Consider the following 15,547-nt stretch of genomic DNA (forward strand, 5'->3'; position numbering starts at 1 on the left):
TTTTTCACACAAAAAAATATAACGGTCTTTATCTTAAAAAGAGATAGCTCATTGTTAAGACATCCCTACTGGTCTTATTGTTTTGTCCGTCACTGTATATGAAAATCATAACATATTTTATTTTTATCTTGTGAGCAAAGATTTTGAAAAGAACGTTAAAAAACCACCCACTGCTTTTAATAAAGTCCCAAACAAAAAATGTATAGTTTTTATTTCATTCAAATTGTTTATTTGCTTACATTTACTCGTAGGTCAGCTATAAAAGAATTTTTGTATTCAAAAATAAAACGAAAACAATTAACATACATACGCGAGCTAACGTAAATATTGTTTTCATTATAATTTATCATTTCGTTATTTTATACACATTTCATTCAATAACGCATTGAAGCAATGAAGAAGATAAATTCAAACTTAAAAACCATGTTAATTTGTTTGAACAAAATTTAATCTTAAAGATTTGCGCATTTCATAATATTTCTTATAGCTATGTTTTTTTTTAATTGGATATTGAAACAAAAAACTTCTTTACATCGAAATAATATAAAATATACTTTTTTAAAAACCAAATACTTAATTCATATTTTTTTATAAATCAAATTTATTATTGCGAAACTTCGTGAAAACGTTTTTGCCGTTCCAAACTTTCAACTTCTGCCCAGGAGCTTCTCATATTACGAAATAGCTGAAAATAACACACAAAATTTACAAAAAAAAGGATGTTAATAAAAATGCTTAATATTTTAATCAGAGAAAAAAAAAACAGTAAAGAAACGATCAGATTATGACGAACTGAAAAGTATACGTATTCAACTTATGTACTAAAAAGCAAATTTCAACATTTTTAATTTGTTTAAAACTTTTTTAAAAAGATTTATTGCGAAGTATTATTGTTGAAATTATTTTAAATATAAGCAATTTCTAACTACTTTTACACTTTTTTAATTTACTAATTCGACATATCAATCTTAACATTTAGTGAAACAATTTCGTTGTTACGCAATGCAAATGTTTGTAAGCATTCCTTGACAGAACAGTTAAAATTTAAATTTATAATAATTTGAAATTAATGAAATTGAAATTTTAACGTGTCTATATATATAAAAATCAATGCCACTTTTCGTTGTAATGTTATAACTCAACAGTGCCTTTACCGATTTGGCTAATTTTGGTCTTGAATTATTCGTGGAAGTCCAGAGGAGGTTTGTACGTAGAGAAAATTAAAAAAAATTAAATTAAAAAGGATGCAACTGGTGTTACAGGCAAAAAATTCGTTGTATCATTGATTTTAACGACTATTCGATCGGAAAAGAAAATTGAATTGGCACTTGCATCTTCGGGAATTGCTGCTACATTATAAGAAGGTGGTCGGACCGCACACTGTATATTAAAATTGCCATTGAATGAACGGGTGATTGAAACTCTAACTTGCAATATTTCGAGAAATTCTGCTATGGAAAAAGGTCTGCGATAAACGTCAATTATTTTATGGGATGAGTGCACAATGGCGAATAAAAAATCAATGGAAGCATTTAATCGCACAATGCAAGATTAACGCGGTAATCAACATCTGTTTTGGTGGTGCTCAGGGGACTTTCGTCAAACATTGCCTGTCATTCCTCGATTAACTCCTATTGATGAAATAAAAACGCCTATTTGAAGTCTTCAGTTCTTTGGAGATATGTACGAAAATTGACTCTAAATATTAATATGCGTATTCAGCTACATAATGATGCAACTGCTCATGAGTTATCAAAACAATTGTTAGAAATTGGTGATGGCAAAATACCAACCGACAGATGAGTTGATTGAATGTATTTTTCCGAATATTCTTCAAAATTACAGAAATAATAATTGGTTGAGAGAACGCGCCATTTTAGCACCGAGAACTTTCATATCAATGCCACCAATTTTCAAATTGAAGCGAAACCGCCACGTGTAGTCACGACATATTGATCAATTGACAGTGTTATGAATCAAGATGAGGCAATGATTTATCCAATTTAATTTTTAAATTCATTGGAACCGGTTGGTATACAACCGCATTGATTGAATCTGAAAATTTGCTGCTTAGATTATATTATTTCGAAAAATTAATCCACCAAAACTGTGTAATGGCACCAGATTGGCAGTGAAAAAGTTATTCCCAAATTTGATTGAAGTTACAATCTTAAATTTTAAATCAAAAGGAGAAGTGTGTTTGATACTGAGTAGAGTATCCCTTTGATTTCAACTGATATGCCATTTGAATTCAATAGATTATCCTGTGTGTATATCATTTGCGATGTTCATAAATAAGGCCCAAGGGCTAACACTTCACGTTTGTGGTGTTAATTTGAAGGAATCATATTTTTCACATGCCCATTGCCCAACTTTATGTGGACTGTTCCAGAGTCGGTGTCCCAACTGTATATTTATTCATGCTCAAAATGGAAAAACTAAAAATATTGTTTATCCAACTGTTTTAGACTAACCCATATAGTACCCAATTCTTTTTTATTTTTTAGTTTTAATCTTTGCTGATAAATATAAGGTAAACAATATATCATTTGGGTCATTTGGACTTTTAAATAGCTAGCAATTTAAAATATTTTTTTGATTAAATAAATGAACTTAATAATCATTTTTTTTAATACTATGCCTTATACGTAGCGAAGCACGTACCGAGCAGCTAGTTCTAGTATAATCAGAAGAAAGATTTATTTTTCTGCAATGTTGAAGTTCTTGCTGTATTTATATTGAATTATGCGAGGATAATTCGCCTGAATGATGAAAAAAATATTTTTTTTTGGGGGTGGTGGTTGTATGACTTGGGAACATTTTTGAAACCGCGATAAGATAATGCCTAAAACCAGATTTTTCGTCAAAGTTTTTTATTGGTTGAGATCAATTCAAACCATGTTTTTTTTTAGTGAAAAGCAGATAGGTCTTTACCATTGCAGTACATTAAGTTTACTTTATTTAAATTCTAAACTCATAAGAGAAAGAAGATAATTTCTGCTCAAAGAAATGTTTTAAGCAAAATTTGTTAAGCAGTTAAGCGAAAGGTATGTAATACAAAAATCATTAGAATTTTGGTACTCAAAAATAAAACGTTTTCTAATCAGGATTAGTCACTTCAGCTAGAGGCACTAATTTGGGTTTTACTGTTTTCATTTTTATAAGCAACTAAATTAACTATTGAACAGGTTTGAGATCAAAAGCTGTTGTTCAGTAGATGAAAACTTCCTATTAGAAGTTATTGTAATAATTGGTCCAGATTAGGTTTTGACATTTTCCGACGCACATTTCAAGGTCCTTAAAATCTAAATAAATAGTTCTTAGATAGATTTCTATGACTGCGTGTGTATGGGATAAGTTTTTTTATGAGTCATATCGCAAAAACAAGCAGATATCGACTTTAAATACATTTTAATTTACAAACAATAACACCAAGCAATGCAAATAATTTCAAAAAGTTCCAGTTAGCGTTTCTTTTGTTTACTATTTAAAATACGTCATCAGGTCGTATCTCCATCTTTGCCGATATTTTCAAAATTGATGAAACGAAAAATGTTGTTATCGCTTGCTATATACCATAGACATGTATATTTGGCTCATTAAAATAATAAATAATAAACTGACAAAAAAGGATGGAAGGGCTTTCTTGGCAAAAACTATTTGGCAATCAATGCGTAGCAAAACGAACACAGACGCTATGACAATTTACGTACCAAAATATTACATTTGACAGACCAACAATTTCTAACCAAAGAAATTTCTTGGGCAGAATTTGTCAATAGCTACAATTTTGTACTCTCTCTAATGCTTCTGCCCATTGTGGGAACAGCATTTGGGCAACATTTATTTACAATTCAAAAAATTCAATTAAAGGTTTTTTTATTAATCAAAAAACCGAAAAAAAGACTTAAGAATCCAACAGTCAGTTTCTTCATACAAATGAAAATCTACAAAAAATTGATAAACTGGTAAAAATTGATGTTCTATTCTCGATATCTCGTGAATATGAAATAAATGAAGGAATTGACTTCAAATGATTTCATTCTGTGCTAAATTTTATTGGAAAAATCTAATGCTACTAAAATTGGTTATCGACTAAAAATCTCGTTAACAAAAAAAAGTTTGGTAATTTCCAAGTCACAACTTTGGAAAAAGAAATATCAGGAAAACGAACAAAAAAATGAAGAAATGGGTTTTGACTAGAGTTTTAGGAGAACAAAGAGAGATATTGACTTCAAATTATTTATCTCCTGCAAAATATTGTTATGAATATTTTGTTTAAGTCTAAAGCAAGACAAATCGACAGATAGGATGGGGAGAGATCAATCGAAAATTGATGCTTCGGTGGAATTTATTTGAGCCAGCCGTGGCAGTCACTTGACCCAAACAAATTTAAAAACATAATGGCAAACCTTTCTATTTACATTTAAGATAAAAGCTCTTTTGAAAACCAGACATCTAAAAAATATTGTTGAATCATAGCAGTAGTATCATTCATAGTATTTGATGAGTACTCACCTCATCCACCCAGTTGTTTTCAGCAAGCAGATCATTTAAAATGTCTGTAGAACTTTTTCCTGGTAACTCTTTTTGATGTTCACCAACACGTCTTGTGCAAATAGCAAACAAATTGTATTTTTCATGAGCAATTTTGTGGAATATATCAGCTCTGGCAGCACATATTCGGCAAAGAAGAATATCCTATAAAGGAATACCAAATATATAAAAAGTTAAATATTTACATAGTTTTTGTATTACCTTCTCGTAAGCGACTCTCATATCAACTGGAACTGTTTGCATTGTATTCGTATTGTAGGGATGTCCGAACAGAAGGAATCTAACTGATATACCCGGCTGGTGACATCCCCCACAGTTTTTCTGATTCACATTGTTTTGCCCCCATTCTGTGAAAACATGACATTGTGGCCATGTTTCTATCGAAACAATAACACTTCGCGTCCAAGGAGTTATCGAAAGTAATTTTCTTTTGCAATTTTCCATTATTTCATCGATGGTCCTTACACTTGATAAAAAGTATTCGTCTGTTTTCAAACAAAGACACGCTTTAAGAAAATACAAATAGCATAAATGAAATGATTATATTTAACCTTTTTCTCTATTAATTTCCGAAAAGAAACTCGGGTCCAAGACTTGTGAAATCATTGTTTGAATGTAAATCTCAAAATGATCTCGATAAGTAAGATAGTCTTCCATAATTTTTTCGATAAATTGTTCAGTATCATCAGCTAATAACTCAGAACGCATAAACTCCACAATTGTTTCGGTATGAGATTGAACTTGAATGCGTACTGGTGCTTTAATGTATAGTTTTTTTGTGTCTAAATTCCATGATGCATACTGCTGGGCAAACAAATGACAGTTTTTTTTATCAAGCACTTTAAAAAATATTGCTATGAATTTACCTTCGACATGTTGCGATAGAACATTTTTCCATTCTGGCAGAATGATTCATATTTTTGTAAGATGCACTTAGAATCAACTTGCCATATTATTGGCCAGTCATTTACTAAATCTGACCGCAGAACAATGAAATCACCAGTCTGAATGAAACATAAATAATAACATCTAAAACATGTATTGAATTGATTACATTACCTTGAAGTTGTCGCCAGCATTTGCAGATGTATTCTCTGACAAATTGTTCGATGTTGATGAAACTAAAGCCATTTTATTGATGCTATCGTTTTCTAATGTTGTATCGTCTTTCATAGCAGAGCTATCTTTTTTCTTTGTTGAAGGATTTGGTTTAATTCGCCGGTTCTTACGTTTTCCCGCAAAGTTTCCAGGCATACCATCCTCACTCTATGATAAAAAGGTTAAATATAAACAGATATTACAATTTATTAAAACGGTTTACATCATCGTCTTGTGGTGTCCAAACAGGGTCCGCATCAGAATCAGCAAACTCTTCTGGTTCATCGCGGTCCGTAACTGCAGGGGAAGTTTGCATAATTTCGTTGATACCACGTGCCTTTGCTTTTCGCAAAGATTGCTCTCTGCGAGGAGGAAGAGCCAAGGGATCTAAGGGAAAATTAAGAAATTCTGTTTAATTTCCTTATTAACAAAATGCTAATAAGCTAGTGAGTTAGAATTAAGATATATTAATGCAGTACTAGCAATTTTGTATTAATTTCGTTTTTTTTTTTTATTTATTTTGTTTTTATTGTTCGGTTTGGTGTCATTTTATTTTCCGTAGGTCAAGGTCCTTCACGGAAAGCTATTGATACAAAAAAATACGAAGATTACCTTCTCCCTTCTTATTTCCTAATTAAACTTGAGGATTAAATTACTACTAGTAAAAGTAGCAAGTGAAAAAATATTTTAACTTCGATACACCACATTGGATACACATTTTGTTTATTTCTTATCGGCAACAATTTTATTTACAGTTTTTATTTATTTATCGTATGAATCCCTAAAAGTGGGGAAAGTGATGTGAGCTTTAAGATTAAAAAAATAATTTGATATAGAATTGTGAAATTTTCTTCTGAAAAACACTTTTACAAAAATACAAAACTTTTTCTTGTTTTATGCGCTATCTCAAAACAATTTAGATGAAAGTAAATCAGAAAAAGTATACTTTTGTAACACACGAAATGTTTTATTTTTGCAATATTTATGAAGATATTTCCGCACGTTTAAACAATGTATTCATTCAGTGTCTTTCTGTAATGCAAAAACGAAACTCCTTAACCTTGAAACAGATCACAAAAGAAATTGCACTTACCTTGATGGAAGTTTTGAGATTGTGGTGGAATCTGTCGGTACTGCTGCGAATGTTGTTGTTGCGGAACGCGGAGCTGCTGTTGTTGTTGTTGTTGTTGCTGTTGCACCTGATGCTGTTGTGGAGTTTCTTCAGAACTCGCTGGATTCTGTTGTATAACTGCAGCCATGTTTTGTGCTTGTGGTCTCTTTTTTGGGAGTATCTGGGTTTGACTTATTATTTTTATTTTATGGCCATCATCTGAACCAGTGATAGTTCCTTCATTATTGCTTGTAGGTGCAGCGGAGCCTTCTACTGCTGGCGCGTTTTCTGCAGCTGTCACAGAAGATGTGTTAGACGAGTGACTGTTGTCATTAGATTTCCTTTTGTTATTACTAGCATACTCCTTTTGCATACATGGCTTTTGGTAGTTATATTTTCTACCTGTCTTCATAAGAGGCGGGGGTGATTCATCGCGTTCACCTTGAAGAAATTTAAGATAGCTATCCATGAAGGCTGATTTCTTTCCTGGCGCGTCTTTCTTTTCAAAAGGTGGGTACGTGTTTGTTGTTTCTGGTGGTTTTTGCAAAGATGTTTTGAGATTATTAGAATCACGACCATAAAGTAAGTTATTTTGCATTTTAGCTGCTTTCGGATCCGCAGTCGTAAGAAAATGGAGTTCGTCTTCAATATTGGGCACTATGACTTTGCAAGACAAACTTTCCGCTGCTTGGTCTGCCTGCACTTCTTCTGTGGGGTTTTGCTGTTGCAATGTTTCTTGTGTATTTTGATGAACATTCTGTTGTTGTTGTTGTTGTTCTTGCTGAGTGTCTTGTCCTAATGGCGTCAAATTGTAGAGGTTAGTATTCTGACTCATGCACGCAGCGTATTGTGTTGAAACATGCTGAGGAAATGCCGGATAGTACTGTGAAATCTGAGATATATGAGGATGGGTTTGAGAAGACTGAACGTGCGCTGGTTGGGGTACAGGATTCGGCTGTTGTGACTGATTGTTGCTGAACGACGGAATATTTATATTATTTTCAACTTTTGGCTGCATCCATCGGTTATTGTAATCGTAAAAGGAACTATTATGTTGTTGTTGTTGTTGCTGCTGCTGCTGTTGTTGTTGTTGTTGTTGTTGGACCTGTTGTTGCTGCTGCTGTTGGGGTTGATGATGTTGAATTTGTTGCTGTTGCTGTTGTTGTTGCCTTGAAGGTTGTTGGATAGGTTGATTGTTTTGCTGTGATGTTCGCGAAAAGTCATTGTTTTGTAGTAAAGTTTTCTTAGGTTGCCTTTTTCTAGGTGCTTTTTTAGTAGGAGCCGGCTTTTGTACTTCTTCAACCTGAAAATATTTATATTTTAAAATAATGCCACACAAAAGTCCTATCAAATATTGAGGGTAAATCTTCTTTTCTTCTTATCTGCTATATAATCATATAAAAGCGCGGTAATATATTGACCGAATATATGACATTGTTTAAAGCTGAAGATTTTTTAAACAAAGCGTTACAGATTCAAAACACTGCCTAATGAAAATAAACAAATCTAAGAAATATATACATATGTATAAGAAAATCAATTATTATTCAAAATAAAAAAGAAAAGAAGATTGACAAACAATAAAATTTCAATTTATTTAAAAAAGCAACAGAAAAATAATACTTAAAGAAAAACTTAAGAAAACAAACGAAACAAAAAAAAAAAAAAACAAAAAACATTTAGATACAAACCTTAGTGGTATTTTGAATCTGTGACGCTTGTGCATTGTTTGAAGCCAAAACGTTTTCAACAGAATGTTGTTGTTTGTTTTGTGCTATTTGTTGCGGCTCTGTCGGCTGTAATTGATTTCGAGGTTGTTGTTTTGCTGCATCTCTTTGTGAAGACATAACATGCAATGTATTTTCGACCATTTGCTGGTGAACCTGGGGCGAAGCCTGTGGTAATTCAGAGTTTTGCTGGACTGTTTCTATTATCGTACGCTTTATTTGCAACGATGGAGGCAATATGTAAATATTGTTTTCTTGTGCATGTGGGAAATGGATAGAGTACACCTTCTGATCATGTTTACTTATATCAGATAACTTGTTGGTACTGCTACCGGGCCAGCATACAGACTGTTGAATTTGATGGTGTTCTTGTTGCAACTGTTGTTGCTGTTGAGCTTGAAAGGCACTTGTTATCACAGAAGAATAGCCAACACTTGTTGTAGGTGAAAGAGAGCTATTGCTAACACTATTTCTCGCAAAATTGTTGTTGCGACTGTTATTGCTATTAGCACCGCGTCCAACGTTAGATACGTCGAGAGAGGTTTGGGCTTGTTGTGTTGGTGTATTTGACTTGTACACATTGTTATGGCTCGAATTGTTAGCCGATTCGTTATTGTGAACACTGTTCACAGCTGGGGGTGGTGAACCCACAGAAGAACATAAGGAAGGGCTTTCATAAATTGGATAAGCTGGACTGGGAATTTGTCTTAAGCCTTGCTGTAGAGTAGGGTGATGACTTTCGCTAGAGCTATGCTTTCTTGGCGTCACAACCTTAATCGAAGAGACTGGCATTTTATTTGGCAGAGAAGCTGAGCTTATCGCAGCAGCGGGAATGTTGTACGACAGTTTTCCGTCAACAAATGTATAGAAGCCCTCTTCAGAACGAGCGCAATCTTCTTCGGAGACGGCTTGAATGATTTGATTATCTAGCTGAAGAGTGTTCTCTTCGTGCTCTTGCTGATGGTTTCCAACATAAATTAGGTCTTCATAATTCTTTGAGTTACCCTTCATTTGAATTTGAAGGTTGGACTGCTTGGAATTGATTACCTGCAGTGGGTGGGATTCCAATTAGATTATTTCTTATTGAACACAACACAGAAAATTCTTTAATGTTACAACGTAAATAATGAATACAAAGTATATACAAAGAAGATAACAAAAACCAGGACAATCTGCAAACCTTAAAGAATTCGAATAAATAATTTTCTAGTACTTTGCTTATCATTGTTTAGAGGTTACAATATTAAAAAAACAAACTTCTTCTAACATGTATTGTATTTTTTTTATAATAAGTCAAAACGATCTAAATAATCTTTACGAAATTTTACCTTTCTCAATATCTTTAAGACCCATTTACTTATACTAATCTTAAATGAGTTGGGGTCAAAATTCTATATAAGTCATAATACTGCATTTATAATACTGTGTTACAAAACTCTTGTTTGTCCAAAATTCTATATTTTAAAATACATAATTTTTACAACAGAATATTTTTCGATAACAATTTTTATATCATACAAATTTTAGCACAGCGTGTATCAAAGATTGTATGGTGTCATTTTTTCAATTTGGAAAAGGTCATTAATATTTGAATTAATCTACAGTAAGTATTTAAATTTATAAAAAACAATCAAGTCTTCTCGAGCTTATACTTTAAAGGTTAACAAAATAATAATCTCACAAGATATATATTTCGGATAAAAATGGAAATGCTTTTTATTCTAGAGTCAATTTCAATTTCAAATATCTCAGCAGCAACAGTTTTCAAAATTGTACCACTCATACTATATGCTCAACGTCATTTATTTTTTTGATACCAAACTTAATCGGGTACGCCCTTGCCTTCCAGAGGAAAAAACTATAACAAAATTTTAAATGTGTTTCTTAAATACTTTGCAGTTTCGTATCACAAAAAGGCTCTTAAATTACTTAGTACTAAAAATTTTAAAACATTGAGGATCAATAATATGTAAACTTCGAATTGTTACAAGTCTTTTTCATGGATACTCTAATAACTATCTAGTTTGGCTGTGCTAAATAGCTGACCAAATAATTTATAACCAGGTATGTACAGTCCTTGGCCATATTATTAAACGCACTTTAGATTTTATGCAAAATCTTCATTTCCAGCTTTTTTAATCAGGTTTTCGAATATTGTAATGCATTTTAATTATTTTGTATGCAGAATATAATCTACTTTCTAGAAATAAAGCAACAGATTTAAAGATTTTTTTTTTAAATTAATATTTTCAGTTTTGTTGTTGTTACTTTTGTAATTTTTTTCAATATTTTGCCTCAATTCTGCGCGGCTAACTGTCAATGCATGATTTGACTGTTTCCTGTATTTGTGGTTGGTGATTCCACACGTGAATTAAACTTACAGTTTAACAATTAAATTTAAAAAAAATTTTACACGGTTTTATAATTTAATTGTTAAATTGTAAGTTTTTTCCTATTCTTGTTGTCCACAATATTGTACTATGTGTTTTATATTTCATGTGTAATAAAGTTCCCCTGAGGAAGGCAGCAAACCCTGCCGAAATGTCGGGAAAAGCTAATGTAACAACCTTGTTTCATTGCAACGATCAAAGTGACCAAAAAAGCCGAAGGAAAACCTAATTTTTAAAATACACATAAGTCTAATATTATGGCCAGGGACTGTACGTTTTTTCACGAAAAGATCTTTTAATTAAAATGTTTATCAAATAGTTAAATAATATATTGGAGTATTAAGAATAATTGTAGTTCTATGACAGTACCTTTTCAATAAAAAGTCATGCAGATAAAATGATACTAATCAAAATTATGTTCTTTAAAAAATGCATTGAATATATGTATGTACGTTGATATTCTTATACATTTCAAAACAATCAAATATATTATTTGCAAATATTATTAGGTAACTAATCATATTAATTTGCGGTAAGAGCTCAAAGGGTTCCTTTCAGAAGAATATACATGCTTTTCTATGTCCATTATATTGAAATTTCAAGTTCAGGAAATTAAAAAAATATTTGTTTGAGAACTAGCGCACAATTTTCATAACTTTAAGCAAAAATGTACAAAAATTTTCAAAAAGTAGTCTTGACCCATATGAGGGTAGTTGTGGTAAATTCTTTTATTTTTAAAACTTGCATCACTTGTATATGATTACGAGTTAGAGTCAAAAGACTTCTGTCAGAATTCAATTTTCAACTTCATGTCCTATTTACATGAGTAAGCACAAAATTATATAAAGACCACCTCTTTTGACTGAAAAAACCTTGCAAAATAATAGGAAATGAAAAAGACATATTCAAAATCGAATTAATGCTTCACTTGCCTCAGCATCCATCCTTAGTTCTAATTAAGGCCAATCAAAGAACTTGAAGTTTCATTTTTTTAATCCTTATGTAGTGTTTTTAAGAGTCACCTTACATCTCTTATTGTTCAGTGTCGAAAAAAAGATGATAGTCATTATGTAATTATGCATTTTTCGCGCAGTAGAGTGACTTTTATTTCAGACTAAGTTTTCTCCTATTTTCGTACTGTCCAAACTATTTTGTTTGAAGACTAATTAGTTGTCATTGTACAAAATCTTAATTTCATAATCGGGTATCTATGTACATCTAAAACAGATTAAAACAGATAGAAATGTCTGAAAAATGCTGTTATCTTTGAAAATCGGGAGGCAAGTGTGTGATAACTGGCAACTAAAGGCCTTAAAGAAAAGTTGAATCTTTAAAGCAAAACAAAGTACATATATTACTAATTCATTTTTTTATTTATCATCCATTTTTGAAATAAACAAATAAACTTTAAATTTTTTGCTTTGAATTGTTTTGGGTTTGAAATATCAATATGAAAGTTCATCTTATTGTCATCCAATAGAAATTCCAGGGAACAATCGCAACGAAGTTTTTTCAGAGGCGATGAATGGGAAACAAATTATTTACTTTTTGAAAGATTTGAAATGTTATCTCCTGAACAATAAAACATGGATAGAGCATTCAAAAAAGTGAAGATCTAGAATTAGGTATTAGTTTTCAGTTAACGAGAATTTTCCAAAAAGCAAACAAATAACCTTTAAATAACTTTATTTATTGGTGAAACGAATTTTAAAGTGAATTGAAAACCGCGTTATGCTCTTAAATCAATTCGGAAAACTACGAAATAGTGTCACATACATTTAGGTTTAGCGTTTTTTTTGTAATGAGATTTGACGGTTTGTGAACACTGAAATTTTAATAGAAAAAGAGAAAAAATTAAGAATGCAAACAAAAACAAGATTTCGAATATTGAAATGACCGATTATAAATCTATCTGCCCTTAAAGCAATTAGTGTAACCAGATTATTGGTTTATATACATAGGTATTCACTTGACTTTCTTTGATTATTAAACCCATATTTTTTAGGGTGGTTTTGTTTAGCAACACAATTTACTTGCCTTTTCTACTTGATTAATAGTTGCTTGTTGTTGGGCTTGCTGTTGCTGCTGGTGCATGGTAAGAAAAGTGTTCGCTGACATTTGCTGTGGCGTGCCTATTACTGGCGTATTCCAACTCAAAGTTGTTGATGAAGTTGCACTAGTAGTGGGGGAAGGTGACGCGCCACTAGAAGAAGAGTTCTCGCCATAATAGCTCGACGTTGGTATATTAATGGACTGATTCGTTGTGTAGCCCAGAGCGGCAGGTTGCGATCGACAAATTTCTTGCTTTTCTACCGTACCAGACAGGCCTAGATGTCGGTGGGATGTGCTCACTGCAGAGGAAGCGTAATGAGCCGGCTTCGGTTGGACTGCAGCCTGAGCGGCATGATGGTAAATTTGCTGGAATACAGGATTATATCCTCCGATCGGTGTAGGGGGCACAAAATTTCCACTTGTTGCATTGAAACCAGCGATGCTTGAGTGAGCTGCTTGCAGGAGCAGTGATTGCGCCGAAGACCCAGCGGCGGCTGAAATTTGTGCCAAGTGCGTATGCTGAAAATCGTCACTGGAACCTGAAGCTGACGGAACAATGCGGTTATAAGCATACGCCCACGGGCTGGAGTTAGGATCCATTATTATTTAGGTTCGATTCTTAAAACTGTGCGGTTGATTGTATTTTATTTTTTTAATATTCTATCTGCATATTGACAGCGTTAAAAATATTTAAACACTTAGTTCACTGATTTAGAATATTGGAAATTTTAAAGATTGGCTCGTTTGGTTTTACATATTAGTTTTTTTTTGTTAACAAAGCATTTTATTTCCTAATTTACTTGTTTCGGGAACAAAATTGAATGTTTATACTGCTTAATAATTAGTGTGCTTAGTGCTGGTGTCTCATTAAATAAAGCACTTGGACTATATGGGGTAGTTTAAGTTTAAATAGATAGTACTGTGACCTTATTTATTTAGTTATACGGTTTTTGACAAAAATCTGAGGAATTTTCAATTAGGTATTCATATGAAAAATTTTCTTTCAAAATAAAGCACTTGCAAATCCACTTTGATCGAATTCGCCATTTTGTTTTCTACATAAAACTATGTAGCCCAGACTCGTAGTCGTAACATAACAAGTGAAACGTAACGTAACATTATTCAATACGGCTTAAGGACTAGTGCTCAGATCTCACTTGTCTCTCCAAATATCAGATACAGTCGTCGCGTCGCCTTATTTTTATGGTTGAAAAATAGCAAATTTATAACTTCATTCTTTTAACTGAAAAATGGTATGATTTCAAACAAAAAACGCCAGTAGTGATTTCGTGGGCATTAAGTTGACGTTTTTGAGACCAAACGAATAATTTTTTTGTTATGAGAACGATATATATATTTGTGGATTCACAAAAAAAAAAATTACTCAAAGTAACACCAATTTTGGAAAAAATAATCAGCAAATATAAAACTTAATTCTATAGTACGTTTCCACCAAAATATAATCCGAGATTTAAGGCAAATGATTTAAAATAAATCATGAGGTGTTTCCACCAAAGAAAAGGAGATTAATTTGACGTTGTCATAACAACCAATCTTAATTAGATTTATTTTATTCTTGTACCTATGTATTTATTATTTTTGTATACTTATATTTTATTTCGTTTTTGATTTCTTTCGTTTTCGTTTTTGAGTTGTTTATTGTTTATTGTTTTCCATTTCCATCTGTCAATAAACTAAATTGGCGTTTAAATGGGTCGGTTCAACAGTTATTCTCCGAAACAAAAGTTTGTTTGATTTGACAAACTAATGTTTCCAAGTAGAGTTCAATGAGTTTTATTTGAAATCTTCATTTGAGGAGTTTAAAATTTCTATTGTAAATCTGTGAGATTTCAAGGAGATTTGTGACAAATCTAGCTAAATCTCGGTTTAGTGTCCAGTGGAAACGTAGTATAAAATACAAGAAAAAACTTAAATCCTAATACAAATTACATTTTGAAACTCGTTTTTTTTTTAAAGGTAATTTTACAAATATTGAAGAATGCATGTTTGTTTCTTTCTCTTAGTGCTTTGTCATTGTCTGTTTTAATGTTTTGTATAATATTTTTTAAACAAAACAATTTCAATATCGTCATGCGTTTCGATATAAAATATGCCTTTGAAACAGGTTTTTGTATACAAAAACCGTAAATAACATGTTTTAATTTCTATATAGCTAAAAGGATATTAAAACGTTGCTTGATAGTTCAATGCCACTTCTATTTATCTTCATTTATTGACATTACTGAGTTTGCGAAGGTATATAAAAGTCTGCTAATTTTTTTCGGAATAATGTTCAAAGCATTATTAATTGCATGTTGACAATAAATATGTTTAGCTATTTGTCGTGATTTTATGCACATATTTAATGCATTACAAAGAGCATTTAGAGGATGTTAGTGGACTAAAACTGTGGAAATAAAATGTAGTTTTTACCGATTTGCGTAGGTACTAAACAGTTTGCCTATTTCTGGACCCTATTCGAATTCGTGGGATAAGAAATGTACAATACATAACGTTATAGTAACATATTGTAACGCTATACCATTCAAAATGCAAAAAGCAAAAACATGAAGACGAATACAGTAAAAAGGAAGAAGATAAAAGAAAGAAGA

At 31.9% G+C, this 15,547-nt stretch overlaps 1 protein-coding gene across 3 annotated transcripts; it reads right to left on the reverse strand.

Moving 5' to 3' along the window:
• Positions 1 to 201: 201 nt before the first annotated feature.
• On the reverse strand, positions 202 to 13,979 carry LOC129943007 (uncharacterized). 3 transcript variants are annotated; one of them, XM_056052209.1, is made up of 10 exons: positions 12,921 to 13,979; positions 8,458 to 9,540; positions 6,749 to 8,069; positions 5,879 to 6,042; positions 5,617 to 5,823; positions 5,424 to 5,561; positions 5,109 to 5,358; positions 4,759 to 5,042; positions 4,519 to 4,701; positions 202 to 685 (listed from the first exon to the last, which is right to left on the reverse strand). In XM_056052209.1, the coding sequence occupies exons 1-10, from the start codon at positions 13,533 to 13,535 to the stop codon at positions 605 to 607; spliced, it is 4,326 nt and encodes a 1,441-aa protein (XP_055908184.1). In that variant the 5' UTR covers positions 13,536 to 13,979; the 3' UTR covers positions 202 to 604. The 3 variants fall into 3 exon arrangements, with proteins under 3 accessions (XP_055908184.1, XP_055908183.1, XP_055908186.1); XM_056052208.1 differs by having other exon boundaries at positions 5,109 to 5,361; XM_056052211.1 differs by lacking the exon at positions 8,458 to 9,540 and having other exon boundaries at positions 5,109 to 5,361.
• Between the last annotated feature and the right edge of the window lie 1,568 nt (positions 13,980 to 15,547).

The sequence above is a fragment of the Eupeodes corollae genome, chromosome 1 (assembly GCF_945859685.1).
Source record: "Eupeodes corollae chromosome 1, idEupCoro1.1, whole genome shotgun sequence".
Classification (NCBI taxonomy): domain Eukaryota; kingdom Metazoa; phylum Arthropoda; class Insecta; order Diptera; family Syrphidae; genus Eupeodes; species Eupeodes corollae.

Excerpts from the sequence above, each read along its gene's own strand:
- LOC129943007 (XM_056052208.1), bottom strand. The coding sequence starts at position 13,535 with ATGGATCCTAACTCCAGCCCGTGGGCGTATGCTTATAACCGCATTGTT. Across the intron at positions 5,043-5,108 it reads GGAAATTAATAGAGAAAAAG|ACGAATACTTTTTATCAAGT; the intron begins GTTAAATATAAT and ends GTTTGAAAACAG. Across the intron at positions 4,702-4,758 it reads TGAGAGTCGCTTACGAGAAG|GATATTCTTCTTTGCCGAAT; the intron begins GTAATACAAAAA and ends ATTCCTTTATAG.